The sequence below is a fragment of the Bacillus rossius genome, chromosome 3 (assembly GCF_032445375.1).
Source record: "Bacillus rossius redtenbacheri isolate Brsri chromosome 3, Brsri_v3, whole genome shotgun sequence".
NCBI lineage: Eukaryota > Metazoa > Arthropoda > Insecta > Phasmatodea > Bacillidae > Bacillus > Bacillus rossius.
The window spans coordinates 68125899-68145973 of record NC_086332.1 but is presented as its reverse complement, the minus strand read 5'-3'; the positions used below and the strand labels follow the sequence as shown (position 1 = coordinate 68145973).

The following is a 20075-nucleotide window of genomic DNA, read 5'->3' as shown; positions in this document are numbered from 1 at the left end:
AGAAATGCATATAACGATCGGTAAAACAGAGTGGGTGTGTTTGTTTGCAATCTTTGTGAAGAACCTGTAGTGTTTTCATCATATACTGTGCTGCAAATTCAGATATTTATGCACAGATTTAATTTAATTATCAAACTTTAATTTTACTGTGATTTTCAAGTATTTAATTTTATTCTTCTCATTGTACACTCTTATTTAATCATTTTACCACTGGTCCCCCGAGGCATTGCAGTCCCGGAACGGATATTTTGACGACCCTTGTGGGCACAGTATGTAGCCACACTTTTCTATCACCTCGTCGCTCGAAGACCCCCTGAAATTACTGCCGGTCTTCATGACACCGGGTGCTTCATTGAAGCCACACCTGAGTGAACCCTCTTTCTCAGAGCTTGCTAGAGGTCAGCGATTTCGGTCAGGCTCCGGATTCAGATTTCCTACCATCCCGGAACGTCCAATTCCCACTATGACTGCTGTTTCCACCCTCCATACCCACCATCCTCCTTTCCCCGAACTCGACCAAGAGCACTGACCAGCCATTACCCCAGCGGTCTGTGGCCTGACCAAGGCCAGTCCTCTAGCTTTTGAAGCTACTGCAAACGCCATCTATCGGGGAACTCTTCTACTAAAACTGAGCTAGTCCTCACCAGAGGGTGACACCTGTCAGTGCACTCACCCATATGCTCCAGGCTTAGCAGAGGCGCTCTGCGCATCCTTTCGTGGTTGTCTTCCAACTACAGCTCGAGTTAGTTTTCCTGCCTCACAACAGAGTGCACCACTGACTAACATCAGTTGGCCCTGAAAGTAGGCTAACTGTGGGGCAGCCTAAGATTTTTTTTTTTTAAATTTTTTTGAGCGGCCTTCCACCCGCTTCGCCTGGCCAATCAGGAGGCACCCTCCTCTCCCACCACCTTTCTGTGCCCTGCAGGCTGTTTAATTACACGAGCGACTTGTCTTTCGGGAGAGTCGCACTTGTGCCATCGGCCTGATTGTCTTCGGCTCGCGAAGCTCCTGCGTGTTATCCTGCCCGATTTTGAGTTGAGTCCCGACGACTTATATTGGAAATGTAGTCTCGGTGATTGAGGGAAGTTTTCCCTAAGAGAAACTTCATTTCCTTATGTTTTAAAATCTAGTTCAGGCTGGACATGCTTGTTGCGCGCTACTCGCGAGTGTTTCCGCATCTCGTGATGTTGTGACCTCTGGAGAAACCCCACCAAAAGGTGGAGTCTTGAAATCACTTCTGCATGTTTTTCTTTGTATTCCTCCATCTAAACTCTTCTCAATGAGATTACTGGCTAATACTGAAACCTTCGACCCACTCCCGGAAGAACCATCCTCATGGCGGAGAACCAGTTTTGTCCGTTTATCCTGCCACCAGTTGGCGATAAATAAATGAAGATAAAAAGTACTTTAAATACCTTATATGTAGTATACTTTAATTAATCCTTTGATTTTGGACTTTAACTTGTTAATTTTGAAAATGGATATTCTGTCATTACAGCTAATGTACAATTTCCTAAAGGTGCAAGGTTAATCTTTGTCATTACTGTTGCATAATCAGTGTATGAAATTTTTCATCATGTTATCTTAATTCTACCCCGGCCGGCAGGGTTGGCACGTTTAAAACAAAATGTTTAAAACAATATGTTCAAAATTGTTTAAAACAATACACTCTGAATAAAACAAGTTTAAAACACAATGTTTAAAACATTTTGTTCTAAACATGTTTTTTTATATGTATTTTAAAAAAAGTTTTATTTCTTACGAAAACGAAAACTGCTTATTGACATTTTCATCGCAAGCATCACTGTCTCATTGTAAGTCACCAATTGTGATAAATATCCAGACTAGGATTAGAAATTTTGAAGTGAAACACATTCCTCACGTAAACATAAAATACCAGCACTGCTTGGGGTCAAACCAGTCATACCTTTTAGGGTGCCAGTTCTACTATGTTCATCTAACCTAATTAAAATTTGTTTTTGTTAGTTAAGTGCACGGAAAACAGTTACAAGTTTAGCAGCCTTCTCTGTTCCTAGCCGGTTCCTTACAGTACTATGCACAAACCGGAATGTGGAGAAAAGACGTTCAATACCAGCTGACGAAGCTACTGCACTGTGTAACTGATGTGCCAGGTGCAGAGTTGCATGATGAGTACTTTTCTCCAAAGCCATCCACCATACTAGAGGTTTAATCTCTTTTAGTGTTACAGGACTGAATAAGTATTATCTTTGAAAGATTTGTGCAATGGGAGTGCATGACTTGATGTAAGCTTTTGGACATACGCCATTGCTAAGCACAAGTATGTCTGTAGAAGAAAACTACAAAAAACACAAATGACAAAAACACAAATAAAGCAAAAAATTTCTGTTGTCAGGATATAAACACCACACAATTCTCCACAACAGGAATTTGGTCACACCTGTGTTTTCGTACCATGTGCGTCTCTGCCTGAGGACGGGAGCAGATTTCAGTTCCCAAAACGTCGCTTGTTTCTGTTTTAGAAAACTGTCATGTTTCTTTTGTCTTTTAGTTTTGTCGTGTTTTTGTCTCATTTTGAATGTTGTGCTGAATTATTTGGGTTCAATATTTTTGTGCTGTCATCATTTGTGGGTTTTTTTTCCGTTCTTTTTTGAAAAACTATTGTATTTGTTTCGTCTTTTCGTTTTGCTGTGTTTTTGTCTCGTTTCAACTGTTGTGCTGAATGTTTTGATTTCAGTATTTTTGTGCTGTCATCATTTGTGGGGTTTTTTTCGTTCTGTTAGTCCATTTTTCTTTGTTTCGCTGACCATATTCCTGTTGTGGAGTATTGTGTGGTGTTTATATCCTGACAACAGCAATTTTATGCTTCATTTGTTTTTTTGTCATTTTGTGTTTTTTGTAGTTTTCTTCTACAGACATACTTGTGCTTAGCAATGGCGTATGTCCAAAAGCTTACATAAAGTCAGGACTGAATAAGTACTCCTTGAAAGGTGAACTTTTTGCCTTGTACTTAATAATATCCGGAATGGCTACAGTCAGGGAAAACCGGGAAATGCCAGGGAATTCCATATTCAAAAATGTGTAGCAATATACCTTACACCTGATGGGACTTCTGCTGAAACCATATGTGCAAAACATATTGTGGTGGTTTTGATTAAAATTAATATTAAAAACAAAAAAAAAAACAGTTTAAAACAATAAAAAACATGTTTTTTGATTTTTTTTAAAAAAACTGTTTTTTTCCCAACCCTGCCGGCCGGTAAGCTTCATTGTAATTACTGGTTGAAGTGATTATTTTAATTCAAACTAAAACAACAAACCTAAATAATGTTCTATAGTATACTATTTGATACAAAAGGCTATTTGGATGCAATAAGAAAATTACAAAAAATCAATAATTTTTAAAATAAAACCTCATTTAAGTAGCTTGAACATCTGGAAATGTTATTTATTTTCTATTTTCCGATCCACATGTTTCTCTTCCTTAGGACAGGTATACTAAATATGTTTGCGAAATGTTCAAGCTCACCTCTGACGAAATTTACATAATTTAAAGGGTATTCTAGCTAGCATGCCTTCTAGGACATTCCTTAGACAGCAAAGGGAACAATTAGTGTATTATGTCTTGCAGAGCATGAGCATTGTGGAAAAATCAATACATTTCAAACTCTATTTCATAATCTTTTATTGAATTTCAACCATCGAAAGTTATGAATAATATTATGATCAACAGAATATTATACCCCACTACCTACAACTGTCTTTAAGAGTTTCTTCAAGTTTTTTATGTTTGTGCAAGGAACAGTCATCGTCTTAGCCAGGCACGATTGGAATTCTTTATAAACTCTCGTCAGTATTTTTTATTTCTATGCAGCAGCATATTACAACTTGTTTTAGATACCATAGTAATGTACATTTATGTGTTTATTTTTCTTTGGTATTCCTGTTAAAATAAATTGACGGTCAGTAATCCAGTAAAATTGGTAATCTGGAATGGTGCTGTCCTGCACATATTGGATTACATACCTTTCTCTGTATATACGTACATACATTTACTGTACATATGTACTGAGAAAAGGTAAAAGCTTTTTTGAATTTATTCACTTATTTTTCTTTAGGTGCCTTGAGGGTTAAATTTTAGTATGCAACGGAAAAGCATATGTAATTTGTGCGCTCAACAAGGATGGAAGTTTAACACGATGGAATCTATAATACACCTGCGTTTATGAGCCGAAGTCCTCCAGATAGCCCACCGTGTGTGGCTGCATTAACCTGTAGGTCTATATATTCGCTTGTGTGAACATAAGGGGATGTAACAACAAGCATATTGGTGTGCCAAATAAATCCCAAGCATGTGGTAGGTGAATTAATATGGTTGGCTGAATATAGTTTGTAAAATTCAATAATCATCAGAAGAAATAATTGTAACTTTAAAAATACATTAGAAACCTGGCATTATATCCTTGTCACTCTAATTTTCAAATAATATAATGATGTGTATAAATACAGCTCATTGGTGCCAAGAGCCACTACACAAATTTAAAAATGAGCATCGCCTAGCGTGGTTAGTACACTTAGATAGGTGACCACTTAAGAATTTAAAATGAACCTTGAAGATAACTAACTTATAAAATTACAAAACATTATGCTGTTTCACAGGGGGAAGAGGGAAGAGGACGGAGAGTGTGAGTGTTTTTTCTGTTTGTTTTTATACAAATCTATAGTTGTAGTTGAGCTTCATAAAATTTTGCATATTTGACTTTCAAAACAATAGGAATGCCACTGTCTACATAAGATTTTGAACAATAGCCTTCATCCCTTTCCTCGCCCCAATTATCTTTATCTAAAGAAAATTATGATACTTCTTGATGAAATTTTGCATTAATGGCGGTCAAATTAAGAGGCCTGCTCGCAAAAAAAATATCTGTTTTTCTTTATGACATTTATTTATCCTACACAGAGCATCTCGATACCAAATTTGAGATTATTTAGGCATATAATTTTTAGGTAAATGGCTATCAAAGATTGATATTTTTCAATCTTGGATCCTACAAAACATGAAAACGAAAAAAGATATGTCGATAAAATTTGGTATAACTGAAGTATGTTTAGTAATCTATTGGAGGAATTAGTTGAAATTGCTCATAAATTGATACGAAAAAAGTGTGTAGGCATGTAAATACATCATTTTTCATTAGACTTAAAACTCCATGGTTAAATCTATATCAAAATGGAAATATGCACGAAGTGCGTTCAGATTTCATTTTATTATTAATGTTTCAAAATGTTGGATTGTTATAAAATTACAGCAGATTTGTAGTATCCAAGCAGTGCATGTATTTTTTGTGCCTGGCATTCTGATAATATATCGGACGCAGCCCGCAGCACTGTTGGTGCCACAGTGTCTGGTGTTATTGCGTCTGCAGCCAGCATAGCTCAACACAGCCCAGTCTCCTGGGGCGCGCTGTTGCCGTGCTGCGGCAGGTATACGAGCCCAGCTTGTTGCCCCCACCCCCACATTCCAGGGTAGTTTCGCTGACCCACGTATTCCTCGCGGTTTACAGGTTCGTTACATAGTCGAAACACAAATGTGACAGCGTGAAAAGAGAGGCAATTCAAAATAAGGAAACGGTACGATACCTAACAAAGTTATTTATTTTCTTTAAAAATATAAGTATTAAAATGGTGTATCCCATTTCAAGTCATAATTTTAAAGTAACGTTAATAAAGCTTTTAAACGTGTAGATTTTTAATGGCTTAACTTTCACAAACTGAAAAGTAAATATATTGCATAATGTTTGCATAGTTAACTGCCAAAGTAACACGGTTTACAATTTTGGGCAGTACAAATAAGAAGAATGAAACGCATTACTGAACTGAAACTTTTTATGTATGCATAAAGGCAATGCTACGGGTTACTTCATTAGGGCTGTATGGTTTTAATTTCTGTCATAACCAGATAATTTATTTCATTTAGCTGTCAAAATCCTCAATAATTAAAGAATTTTGACAGGCTGAAAATAGTTATATATGCATAAAAAAAATTCTCAACTAAATTAAAACCATATCATGAAATAGCCAGCATAATTGCATTTAAACTTTAAATTTTCAGTTTAGTAATCAATTTAAATTTTACTTATTTTTACTGACCAAAATCGTAATAAATGTACTTTTGGGAGCTAATTATGTAAAAAATTACTTAATACAGTGCTTTTTCAATTTGTGAATATGAACACACTACAAATTCTGAAGTTTGACAGATTTTAACGTAAATATATAATTATGACCTGAAAAGTGACTCATCCACTTAACAGTGCTTCGCTGTAGTTCAAATGCTTGCCTTCGCATGTAAAAAATATTTCTGATCTGCTATGATTTATAGATTTAGGCCAAACCAACGAAATTTTATTCATTGCTAGCTACCCCGACAGACATTGTTCTGTCAAAGGTTATAATAGGCCTGTCGCATTCCAATAGAAAAAATAAATAAATATAAGTTCAAAAGTTCAGGTGGATAGTTGACAACATAATCTTGGTTAGTCCTTAATTCACCGGCAATTTCATTTAGAATTTTGAAATTTAATTTAATTTACATCCGTGTTTTTGGCAGCTAATAAAGCTCGTTCGTTCAACCAAAAATTATCTCTTATGATTGCGCTCGGTTTTTGATTCAGTAAACTGACAAAAATTGACAGGATATGTAATGCAGCCAGTCAAAACATCTACAGGGATTTGGCCAATGTGAATGAGTTGTTTTGATAACATTTCTCCATATCAATCATTTTGCAATTCGACACGCATATTCTTGCTTAAATTTAGTATCGTAACGTTTTTCCACAAAATGGAGGACTTTAAACATGCTATGTGTTGATCCGCTGGCGTTGACCGTGGAATCACTGGTAATATTTGACGAAAATCTCCTGCTAACAAAATCATCGCTCCACCAAATCGGTTTTGAATGTTTCGCAGATCTTTCATAGTTCTGTCTAATGCCTCCAAAGACTTTTTATGTGCCATACAGCCTAATCAACTTGAAGGCATACCAAAGATAATCCTTACGTGCCTTTGTTTTGTTTTGATTGACGTCAAATGTTTGATAGCTAGGGTGTTTTAATTTACTCTGTGCTTTGTATGGGAAAAGAAAAGTGTTTTTATACTATTTTCCTCACAATTTTTACATTTTTTCTCTCCATAAGAACCTTCCTTGTGCTTTAACGAACATATGGAGGGAAAAAAATTAGCAGAATTGATCGAGCCGTTCTCGATTTTTGCGCTTAGCAACATATTTGGCGATTCATTTTTATTTATATAGATGTAAACAGTGTAGCAAAATGTTTTATAAGCATCTGCCAAGTCGTTCTGTATGTTAATATGTTTTTGCAATAAAAAGTTTATAGGCAGCCAATACAAAATACGTTTATCATAGAAAATTATTTTTAAGCTCAAAATAATCAATAAATATTGTAAATGCCAAATAACAAAATTATATTTATAAGTATTTTTACTATCAACATTAGATTTGTGTACAGGTAGTGAATTTTAACTATTTAGGCATCTGCCATTTTGTTGTGAGTTAATATGTTTTTGTATTTATTAGTTTCGTTGGTAGCTAATACAAAATATTTACTTTACCGGGGTTGATTCTGATTCTTTGAATAGTCACTTCTTTAAAAAAAATTTCTCCTTCTAATTATTTGAGTTGATATTCGGGTGGTTTTGTGTGCATTATATTGAATTTTAACTTCTTAGCAATCAACAATTAATTCTGTGGGTTATTTCTTTTGTAATTGTTTCATTTTTTTTTTTTTGTAGGCAATACAAATAATGTCCAAAATTGAAATCAGAAACCTTTTATTTTTCACTAATTTTTTTTTTGTGTTGGAAATACGTTTTGTAATACACCCATTTACTTATTTTAATTTTAATTTTTGTTAGAATTGTATAATATATCAATTTATTAATGCTATGTTGTAAGTATGATTTAAGATGTTAAATGTAACAATTCAAACTATGCACTATGCGTGGCCAAACGGAACTCCTTTGTCGAGAGATTTCCTGATGGCGTTCGCTCGGGCTGTGTAACCACCCCGCCTAATGGTCAGAAGGGTTGACTGACCATCTCTTTCTTTGGTTCTGGTCAATAAGGAAACAGCATTCAAGACCAAACAAATATTAATTTTAAAACTATTTCTAAATAATTTACTAATTTTTGATTGAATCAGATAAAATATGTTACAGCACACCAATGTAAATTATACAAAATTCAAACATATCGCAATAAAACTCTGACCACAAGCACGTAATTTGGCTGCGGGGGCGGGGCCTAGGATAGTCAAGGAGCGCTTGTTGGTGGACCGCGAAAGCTCCGGGAGCACCGAACAAGCCTCCTCGAGGGACAATGTGCGAAGAGAGAAAAACTGTAGTCTTGTTCTAGCCTCACAGGCAGATTAACTTGTCTGACCTTCGAAAGGTCCCGGCACAGTTTGATATTTAAGAGTTCTGGGGCCTGAAGCGTAAACACCAGTCCCAGGAAATTTTATCTGCTAAGGGCACGGTATAGTCAATGATTAAAACATAAGAAAGCCAGATATTGAGATAGAATAACAAACGTATGTAAAACCGAGCCATAGCAGCCAAGTTACATGAGAGGCCATTTAAAATACAATTTTTTTATTGCATCTGACCTCGCAACCAGTCTCGTGTTTATCCAGTACTAGCCGGAGCAAAGGACAGACGGAGTTCGTCGTAGGGCAGGTTACAGTTTAGAGTGGTAAAAGAAAAATTACAGTTAAAGTTGTCTAATAGTATTTGCCTAAATAGTTCTTTAAAATGATATTTTATACTGTGTGTTTTCTTTTGTACATAAAAGTTTATAAAAAATTAATTAAACAGTTGACCAGATTTGGTTATTTACATTGTGCGTGTTAGTATAGTGGCTGTTCAAAATTTACACCTAAATGAAAATAAATATCTCCCATTGCTTTATGTGCAGCAGGGGACAAACAGTTTTACAAATTCCTTGTTACAGTAATATTTAATTCAGGAAGAGCCTTGCTGTTAGTGATCACCATTTTTAATAAATTTTCATTTGAGATAATGTCAGTGATTTCTGAACAAAAGCATCTGGCAGAACATCCAAATAAAAAAAATTAAAACACTGTTTGAAGACTTCCATATACCTACTGTATTCTCAATATTAGGGATTCAATAACAAAATGCCAGTTGACATATATATTATGAGATGTATAATGGCTTAATTTAAATAACTCAGATTTGCATTTAGATATGTTTGGCAATCAAAAAAAAAACCAATTAATATAACTATAAAACTTTGTAGCAATAGGCAAGGTAAATATACACTAAAAACATCTGTATTAAAAAATATACAAATGTTTGGAGATTCCACAGCAAAACTCAGATTCCTAACAAGTTGTTGATCAACAGCATATTTCTTGATGGATTTTTTTTATTCGAAGATATGCTTATTTTTTATATTGGTTTTGAACACCATATATGATAATTAGCAGTGTGTTCCCTTACACAGAGTATTTTAATGTTAAAGATACTTTATCATTAAAAATTATACGCATTTCGTACTAAAGGTGACAAGATACAACATTTGAACCATGCACCATTTCTTATTTAGTAAGTAAACTGTTACGAATGCAATTTAGATCACGTACAATCTCAAAGAGAACAGTTTGTGATATCACTTGAAAATCACGTGTTTAATTTGATTGTACATAACAGTGTTATGGTAACAACTCAGTGCTAATAAATTAAATCAAAAAGTGGTTTGGGACAGAATACATGACACGTCACATGAGAGTGACATCCAAACGACATTATTTAATTAGAATATAATTTTGATTGAACACTATGGTTGTATAAGTGTTTATTTGAAAAATCCACTACCTAAATTGTTTTCTATATATAGTTGTTTTTAGATTTCCAATTTCATTTGTTCTAACTGCATACAAAACCACGGCACACAAAATACATTATCAGTTCTATGTACGTATATAAGTTTGGGAATATACGGCGAAAAACAAAATTACCATACAAATTTGTTCATTTTAACTGTGGTAGGCCATAGGCTGAGATACGGTCACCACAATCGCTGCAGGAAGCCAGGTATTCATTCTTGGCCAGGGACGTGCGTTCCTTCAAGGTCAGGGCTCACTGAAGTCACCTTTCGGCTGTGACACGTCACCCGAGGCTAGCCCGTGGAGTTGACAACACTGGCAGTCGCCCAGCACGGCTCGGCACGGCCCGGGTGCGACAGAGAGGGAAACTACAGATTGTAACTGCGCTAAGACACACTTCCAGCCACCAGCGCCTGTAGAGCAGCCTCCGCTACCTAGCGGTATTCGGGCGACTGCATTAGCCTTCCAGCGCCCTTAAAGGGGAAAAAAAATTGTGTACATCTGATGTAATGATGTAAATAAAAAGACCCCAATTACTCATCTATGTGTTTACATTTTTTAATTAAAAAAAATATATTGTACCCACATTAAAATTAATCCTTTTCACACTGGGTAAAGCCTAGGCATGCTAGGTTCTTTAAATTTTATATATAAATATTAGGGATGGGGCGAATCCTGATTTCCTCGAATCCGAATCCTAACTCGAATCCTCGACTGGAATTGCCGAATCTCGAACCCAAACCCGAATCTTTTAATAGATGATGTCCACATATCTAATGTAAGTGAGATGTATTCTGCTTGCACTAAAAGTCCCTTGACTTTATCACATGTAGTTTGGTACATTTCTGGTATAAGTGTATATAAAGACAAAAAAATTTTCTTGAGAAATTTCAGTTTTAGTACAGATTAGCGGCTAGTATTTTTTCTATAAATAAGCTAGAGGTCTGCGAGCCTAAAAATTTTACTTCGAGCCGAGCTCGAGCTTTTGTGGTACAGTTACACTTTTGGGAAATTATTTTTATCTTAAACTTAATATCATGTTTGAATAAAGTATTAAAATGAAGTGGGCTTATTAATTTTGGGTAACTATTTACAGAGTGTGTTTACATTTTGCACTGCTAGAAAAAAAATAACATTTTTTTTCATTGAATCTTACCTGTTTCCATTGGTTCATTAGTAAATGATATCATCCAACTAACATAACCAAGTATATGTTTGTGTAAATGTAACATATCTTTGGAAAAATTTCACCCTTGTCAATTTTTCTGGAGTCCTTACTGAGCTTCAACAAACTTAGCACCAAAAAACATGTTGTTTGAAAAGTACATTCACATTGTTTCAACATTTCCACTTTTCAGCACAATAATTCTGAGAGAGATTGTCACAGAGTATTAAATTCTGTTCTTTAATCTATCATGCAGAACAATAATATGTTCTGCACGTTCAGGAGTTAAATTAGCTCTACGATTGGAGATAGTGTTTCCATCAAAAGAGAAGCGTCTGTCGCTGGCAACCTGCTTGGCTGGAATGCTTTAGTAAAATTGCTTAACCTCAAAATTAGTGTCATAAATATCTGTAACTGGTCATTAAAGTTTAATCATTGAAAGTAATAAAAATAAAAACATTTTACTTCATTCAATTGACACTTGCAAAAAAAAAAAAACATACACACAATAAACCTACATGGAAATTAAAGTCTTTTTCAATATCCTGCAGTATGAAATATGTTTACTCATGTCATTAAATGTAGAGCTGTATTGAAGAAGCCGATTTTGCCAATATTTAGTTGAATCGGCATTTCTGCCGACTTCCGATACAGTACGCTCGTTAATTTTCGGCCGATATTACTGAAAAACGAAAGAGACTGCCATAACCTAAAAATCCACGAGTACCATTTTCACTTTTCGTAGTAGTACTGCATTCTTTCAGATCGCATTATTTCTTAGCAACATGTGCCAACCGTACATATCAAAGTTTAACATCCTTTTTTTTTTTAACAATGTTCTTTAATTCAATATGTCATAAATAAATAATACATTACTATCACGGTAAATATACATCTCAGTTGTTACGGTAACTATAGTGCAAATATGGTAGCTATCATGCTTCTGTAGTAATTATGGTACTCTACAAAGAATATAATATAGTTCTTTTTATGGTAATTATCTTAAAATAACTATTGGGTTTGTACTGTAGTTATGGTACATCATCCATATTTCTTCGTATGTTGTTGTTCATTTGTATTTTCTTCATATTTACGTGTGCCATTATTTGAGACAAGAAGTTTCAGAAAAAAATTTAACGGACATTATATCACACATTTAATGGCGTAAATGACGAGACCTCGGGCGATTTAAACGCTTTATACGGAAAAACCTACCATGCGGGACCTCGTAAGCGAGTTTTACTGTATTTTTTCCCCGTAAATAGTAAAAACCGAATCCTTTGACGAATCCTATATCAGACCCGCCGAACCTTCGAATCCCTAGGATTCGGCGGATTCGGCGGATATTGGATTCGGTCGCCCCATCCCTAATAAATATTGTTCTGTAAGATATTTTCTGTGACATAAATTTAGGTTTTTTTTTTTTTTTTAAAAATTGAAGTTTAGTATATGGGACTATACATTCCACACTTACTTTTAAAGCCAGTGTAACACACAGAGTGAGTTACAGCTGTCTCTGGTTCTCTGAAGTAGTAGGTAATCACTAACACCAGAGCTGTCTGCACTTTGAAATTCTACCAGCTGATGAATCCCATCAAAATACGCGGGCTTTCTTTGAAGTATGTGTGTTGCAAAAGTGAATACATATATCAAATGTATGATAGTGTGCTATAAACTTGGGAACAACTCTAATGAGTGAAGGGTCTACTTGGTCGACAGCAGCATATGTGTGCGTTCACAGATGGCAGCCATGGTGCAGCGTCTGCAGAAGGTTACGACCATCCTGAAACAGCTGGAGATGGAGGAGACAGATGGCATCCGTCAGTTCATGTGTGAACAGGACTCAAGAGAGGTTTCACCATCCAAACAACATTAGTTTGAATTTTTCTATCTTTATGATTCGTGTTAAGTGTGTGTTCTTGAATATATTGTTAGTTTATCCAGAAACTTCATTAACTGACTAACTTTAAGATGATTAGGTTCAAAAAATTTAGAATCAGTAGGATGTGCAGAGACCTTTCTTTAAATTCAAGTCGAAGACTAAGATCTAAATCTTTGTGGAAGCTTTGCTATTTTAAGAAAAATACATACGTAGCTACAACTTTGAATTCAGTTTGTGTTCAGTCAGCACATTCTGCATACCATACACTGAATAATAGCAATGTAGGGAAAATTTAGCAATTTAAGAAAATGCCACTGCTTGTAAATAAAAAGAAAAAATTACAATACTAAAAATTAATTTATATAAAAGGAAGATTAACTGTTTTGAAATGTCAACACACTACGATTATTGCATGTAACTAAGCATCTTTTCAATATCTTGAAACAGGCTGTATTGCAAATTCTGATAAACTATTTCAAAAATTTATTTCTGTTAAATTTTTAAGGATACAAATTTTTTTATAAATGATTTTGCTTTCTCTCTCTTTCTCGTATGTATGTGTGTATGTATATGTATGTGTGTATGTATATGTATGTGTGTATGTATATGTATGTGTGTGTATGTATATGTATGTGTGTGTATGTGTGTATGTATATGTATGTGTGTGTATGTATATGTATGTGTGTGTATGTATGTGTGTATGTATGTGTGTGTATATGTGTGTGTGTGTGTGTGTGTATGTATGTATAACATAAAAGAGCCAAACAATTTTAACATTTACATGCACTTAGTAGAAACTTACTCTGCTATATGTACATATATTGTGCAACTGCAAATTAATTATTAAATCTAGTGTTATAACCAAAATTGTTGTAGTGCAAGGATTTCCTTTATTAATATGCTCTATCCACTTCAGATGACATATGCAAAACCCCTTATTTGCACTTTTCATGGGGACAAAGTAAAAAAGTGTAAAAAGCGGGAAAGTGTAAATAAAGGGAAAAGTATAAAAAGGAGTACAGTTTACCTTATTTACAATTTTTTTCCTTTTGTTTAATAGCACATACTACAATGCAGGTACAAACACACTAACAACAAATTTTACTTTAAGGTAAGTGCACCGGTACTCGTCACTGCTCCAATGGTCGTCACTAGCAACTTCAAATGTAAATAATAGAGAAGTAGCTCAATATATCGCCAACTTAAATATTGATAAAAATTTGGTCGACGTTCTAGCTGAAATTACCACAATAGTTTTCGGAACAAACACTATTTTCAATCAAAAAAAGTCCGTGCATCAAAAGTTCGTAGAGCAGTGAAGATAAATAGGGGAGTTCCTATACTAAAACACTAAGGACGTTAGTGCACATTTTTACTTCTAATTCTGTAATTTTTCATGTTTATTCGTGATGTTTTGTGCTGAATGTGTTAGTTACTGTAGGGCCGCGACGTCTTGGCGTGTCGTTTTGCGGGGAAGCGGGGAAGAGTAAATGAGAGGGGAAGCAGCTGCGCGCGCATATCAGCCGCTATGCGGTTCATAGCAAAAACATCAGGCGCCACGCTCTCAGTCTGAAGTGAACAATGGAGCCCGACGCAGGACGTTCAAGATACAATAAAGTAATACATAGTGGGGAGAGGGAAATTAGAAGTAGTGTAAGCCAGTGTTGTGATGAAGAAGCTGCCAACAAATGTCTGCTAGTACCTCTACAAATGCAACCGAAAGAGCTGCGCGATACACAAGTATAAGCCAAAGATCAGTTTCGCACATCCGAAAATACAACAGAGAGACGCCAAATAAAAAACAAACAACAACATTATAAGTTTTTCAACGCATTCCCCGTAATTTCATCCGCGGTTTGTTTGTTTTGCATTTGGCAATTTTCGAAACTTTCTGCACCGCTTGTTAGAATATTTTTTATCTACAAGTGTAGCCGATATTGCTACACATTATATTGCATTATATTACATGATATTGTATTACATTATATACATTATATATTGCATTATATATTTTATTATATTATGATATAATGATATATATTAATGTATATTATATTAATACATTATTTATTTACAATTTATATGTTTATATTTACATATATATATCACTCCTTTATTTGACCGTTAAACAGCCTCTCATGTTTAATTATTCATTTCAAGCCAAAAAAAAAAACTGGGAAACGTTTGTTGTCAGTTGATGACTTTGATAGAAGAGTGATCAGAGACACTAGCCACGAATTTTATGCAGTAAAAAAACAAGGAAACTACTGCCAGTTTTGAAAGAAAAAATCGGATGGAGTTAGGGAAAGACATCGCTGCGTAAAATACTCAAAGAAATGGGTTTTGTGTGGAGAAGAAGCCAAAATAAGCGAATGCTTCTTCTCGAAAGATCTGACGTTGTTGCTTGGCGATAACAGTAGCTGACTCAGATGAAACAGTGCAGGGAGGCTGGGAAGAATATATTTGACATGGATGAATCCTGGGTTGACACTAATTTAACCTTTCAGAAATGTTGGCAAAAGAAAGGTGACGTTGAAGGTGTAGGTAATGGCAACAGGAAATGCAGCGCACAGACTGATAGTTTTAAGCGTTGGTTCTAGGCAGGGCTTCCTTCCTGGAGCCTCTCTTGTTTATAAAGCAAGCACAACAACATGAGACTATAAAATACGCGAGGATGGTTTGTTATAAATATGGTTTTCGGACCCCTCGAAATTACTAAAATGGTTCTTTCAGAGTGCTGTTATCGAAAAAATACCAACCCGTGTGCATAAAAGTGGTAAGGTTCTTGAAGTGCGTGAAAGTGTCATGTCGATCGTCTTCACATTTCAGCCAAACCAAATGGAAAAGTAAGCATCAGCGAGGGAGTTACATGCAAGTCTTAATTAATTGTGTTTCCTACAGCAACCCACAATTACAAATTTAGTTCTTTAAAGAATTGTATAGCTATGTTTAACTATGTTTAACTAAGCTGCCCAGTCGAGCACATGGTGCACTACCTTTAAATAATAAATTACCGTAAAGCATTATCGCATCTTTGTATCATTAAGATCTGCGCTGTGTTGCACCGTACGTGAGATTGTTCTCGACCAATGTTTTCGGAACGGCATGGAGACTTCCAGGCCGTTGTTATCTGCGGAGCAGACAAGGAGGGACGTGTCGATTACAAGGTCGCTGAGCTCTAGGGAGTCGACCCGCCAAGACGTCGCGGCCCTACTATAAATGTTCTTGAAGAGGCGAAAGTGTTTATTTAAAATAATTTGTTTTCTTTGTATGATTTAGTTAGGGTGACGAAAACTGGATCAATAAAAACCTTGTATTGCTAGTGTTCGTCATACCTGACGAGCACTGGTACATTTAATATTTTATTTAAAGTTGTGCTAAGTTACACCCTAAAGTTCTTAAATAATATTGGTTTTTTGTTGTTAATAGACAAAGTACGTTATTATGATCAGATCCAGTAGTCGTCACCTATGACGACTTCCGATGCATGTGTATGACGACTTCTGGGTCGGAAATTACTTTACTTTATTGATTGCAGAAATTGTGTAGGCATTGTTGTTTACATTAATTTAGGGGTCATTCGATATATATTTTGACATTAATAAGTAAATTAAACATTGTAATGTGTCTCGTTCTTTAATTACAGGGCAAAATGCCAAAACGGAAAATACTGTTGTATGAAGAGTCAGCCATGGAAGCTGCTCTTTAAGATGTAGCGAATGGTATGAGTATAAAATGAGCAGCGGAAAAAAATAGTGTGCCAAGGAACACATTGTCCGATAAACACAAAGGCAAATCGCCCTTGGGTAGGAAGATGGGCCCTGATTCATTTTTAAATTTTACTTGTGATACCGCATAACATGCTATGTTATGTTGCAGCAACGAATTGAGTCGTATTGCGTACGCGTACAGTACGACGTCGCGTAAATAATAATAAATAGAATATAAACAATTAACAATATTTGATAATTAAACAGTTTTTGTTAACCAAGAAACAATTAAATCTCATTAGAGCGGCTTTATTATATCTCTTTTAAGATAAGAACAAAAAAAACGTGAAAATACGCGATAGTGAAAAACAAAAACATACATATTTCTAATTTGTAAAAAAATACTTTGTTACGTTGTTTCTGTTCTAATCTCAAACTTTGTCTACACACATAATACCTTTAATAAACAGTAAAAAAACTTAGACGAGGAATTTCCAAATTATACTTTATTAATAAGCAAACATCGTTCTTTGTAACGTAAATTCATCGAATATGCGCGCGCATGCGTAAAATATACGAGAAATGCTAGTAACAAAATGCAGCCGTGTGTAATGTTTCGTTACTCGTTACTAGACGGCACACCCGTTACTCAGTAACGAATGTCGAATACATACGGTTTGCTACAGCTCTATATATTTTCATGTTAGTTGTGCTGTCCCTCTTTGTTCCGTGAGTGCTGTAATTAAATTCAAAATTTAATGAGGATTATTCATTATATTACTGAACGATCTTTATGAAATGCCATTTTGATGTTTAAAATATAGTACCAAATAAAATTTGAAGCCCAAATAGTACAATACTATCATTCTGGATCCATGAATTAAAACTAATGCAGCCGAAATCGCACATGACGACTACTGGCACAAACATGTGACGAACACTGGCAAACACGAAAATTTGCATGACGACTACTGGCTCGAAATCACACTTTTTTCAAAATTATAAATCTACAAAAATAATTTGTGTTTATCGAAGAGTGTTGGATAGCATTGTAGAGTAAAGTTTGAGGTTAAAAACAAACATGTAGGGGCAGTAATACACCTACGAGGTTATGTACACAATTTTTTTTTATAAAACTCTTCTTAGCATGACGACTACTGGTACATTTACCTTAGTATTTAATCAATTATTAATTTACCACATTTGACAAAAATAAAAAAAGAATGAAAGCCAAAATGTTTTTCTGATTACTTCCTAAAAAATAAATTTGAAATTTTCTTCTGCTTGCTTTTTTGGCTGTTTGAGGAGATTATTTGCCTCTCCAAATTATAAATACAGTTGCAACCGGCAGGGTTTATAACAAATACGGGCTACATACACGATTGCTCACAGTAAAAAAATTTTTAAGAAAAGGCCGCAAATTGATGAATATTTACCGTCAATAGCGCGCCAAAGGCGGAGAAAGGTCATTGTACTCGGTCAGCTGCTGTAACGACGCGGCGGCGCATGCGCACTCTATGCTCCGCCCAGACTCATGACGCCATCAGCCGCCAACCAATAGATGCGAGCTTAGCGGAAAAAAATATAAGCTCCACCTCCCGTGTACCAATTTTGTCCAGTTCTAATACCAGTTTATTGGTATACGCACCAGTTTTCTCGCTGCCGTGACATGTTCAAGTTTACGTTTATCATGATGTCTTGATACCAATAATTAATTATTTACGATCCCCAGAAATAAATGGTTAGTTTAAAAAATATGGCGTCAACTGTACAATACTTCCCAAATTATAAAAGACGTATAAAACAAGTTACCAAGACACCGCTCATTTTATCTTGTGAAGTTTATGTCTCGTACCAGTATTTCGGCTAAGTTGTGACATAAATACAGTATCAGAACTTACAAGCAGCCATGTTTGTACATTCATGAGTTTACGTTAGAGGTGGGTTGTTACAGCAATTTTCGGTATCTGTTCCAATCTGATACTGATACAGCATTGTACTATGTTACAAGTCTCTGATACTTCTGTATCACACGGTCCCAGGAGGCAACAAAGCTCTGCGTACGCAGACCGTGCGACCGGAAGGAGAATCTGATACATTATTTATCACGCCTGATAATTCTCTACCTCTGATACTCTCATGCCCGCCTGATACAACCAGTATCAATTAGTTCAACATTCACTGCAGTTCGTCCTGGCCGTGTATCACCATGTTGCGGGCTGTCATGCTTTGTAGTTAGTATCTTTAAGGCCCTGCTACAATTGACTTGTCCCATGCAAATGTCCGTTGGACACTACTCACCGATTGGTCCACGTGACCTGTGATGTCATGTCTCTTGTCCCTTCGTCCCTATCCCACCGTATCCCATGCAGATGGCGAACTTTTATAATTTTGTCCCTTATTGATGTGTCCCATGCTGGAAGAACTTTAAAAACATGCGAACAAGAAGTAAACTAACATTGATGAAATATAATAAAAATGTAAATACATAAGCGTGCGGGAAAATAGTAGTTGTAAAGTATACAAAAATAAACAGTCAATTTTGTGAATTTTTTGTGAATTGACTTCCGTGAAGCTAAAATGGAAATAATTACGGGCGAGATATTAATAAGTGCTGTTCAATTTATGGGGTGGGCCCAGTACCGTCGTCTGTGTCTCCCAAATTTCAAGTAGAAGAATGCAGAAACCATGAACATAAATAAATGTGCAAAAAATACATCTTCCTCGGGGTTCATTTCGATTGAATTATGTTAGAATGCTTTCGTGATATGTTTATAACTTTAAATCGCTAATTCAGATGTAATTTAATTTCTTATGTAGGTTTACCAGAATACCTTTGATTATAATATGCTCGTTGTTTATAAAACATTATTTTCCGGGATTTTGTGGCCTCTTATATAATAAACGGCCACAAGTTCAGAAATATAAAAAAGTAACGTTAAATTGTCTCCCAAAACTATTGTACTCTAGTGGTGGTATTTGAAATGTTTACATTTGGACAACTTGGGACACAGCTGTTGTGGCAGCACATTTTCATGAGAGCATGGGACAAACTGCCATGACGGACCAAGGGACCAAGGGACAAGTCAATTGTAGCAGAGCCTTTATAGTGAAATAAGGAATGGATAAGTGCACGAAAAAGACTTCATTTGTGTGGAATTTTTTCACGGAAATTAATGAGTTTGCTAATTGTAATTTGTGTAAACAAAAACAGTTATAAATCGACTAATCTGAAGAAACATTTGAAAAAACATTGATATAGTATGCTCACTAATGTACCTATCTGTTTTTTTATTTTTTATTTTTGATAAAATCGTGAATTTTTAATGTATAAAAACACTAGTTACTAATTGTTTTCGAAAAAAGAAAGTCCATATGTTGATTACATCTGTTATTAGTGTCAACTGAGAATT

General features: G+C 35.3%; 1 protein-coding gene across 3 annotated transcripts in view; it reads left to right on the top strand.

Annotated features, from left to right (window-relative positions):
- The window catches only part of LOC134530844 (uncharacterized), a 52418-nt gene extending 38450 nt beyond the window's left edge, over nucleotides 1-13968 (top strand). For all 3 annotated transcript variants that reach the window (XM_063366099.1, XM_063366098.1, XM_063366097.1), the window contains exon 5: nucleotides 12812-13968. In XM_063366099.1, the coding sequence (XP_063222169.1) occupies nucleotides 12812-12946 (135 nt within the window). In that variant the 3' untranslated portion in view covers nucleotides 12947-13968. The remainder of the gene's footprint in view (nucleotides 1-12811) is intronic.
- The last annotated feature ends 6107 nt before the right edge of the window (nucleotides 13969-20075 follow it).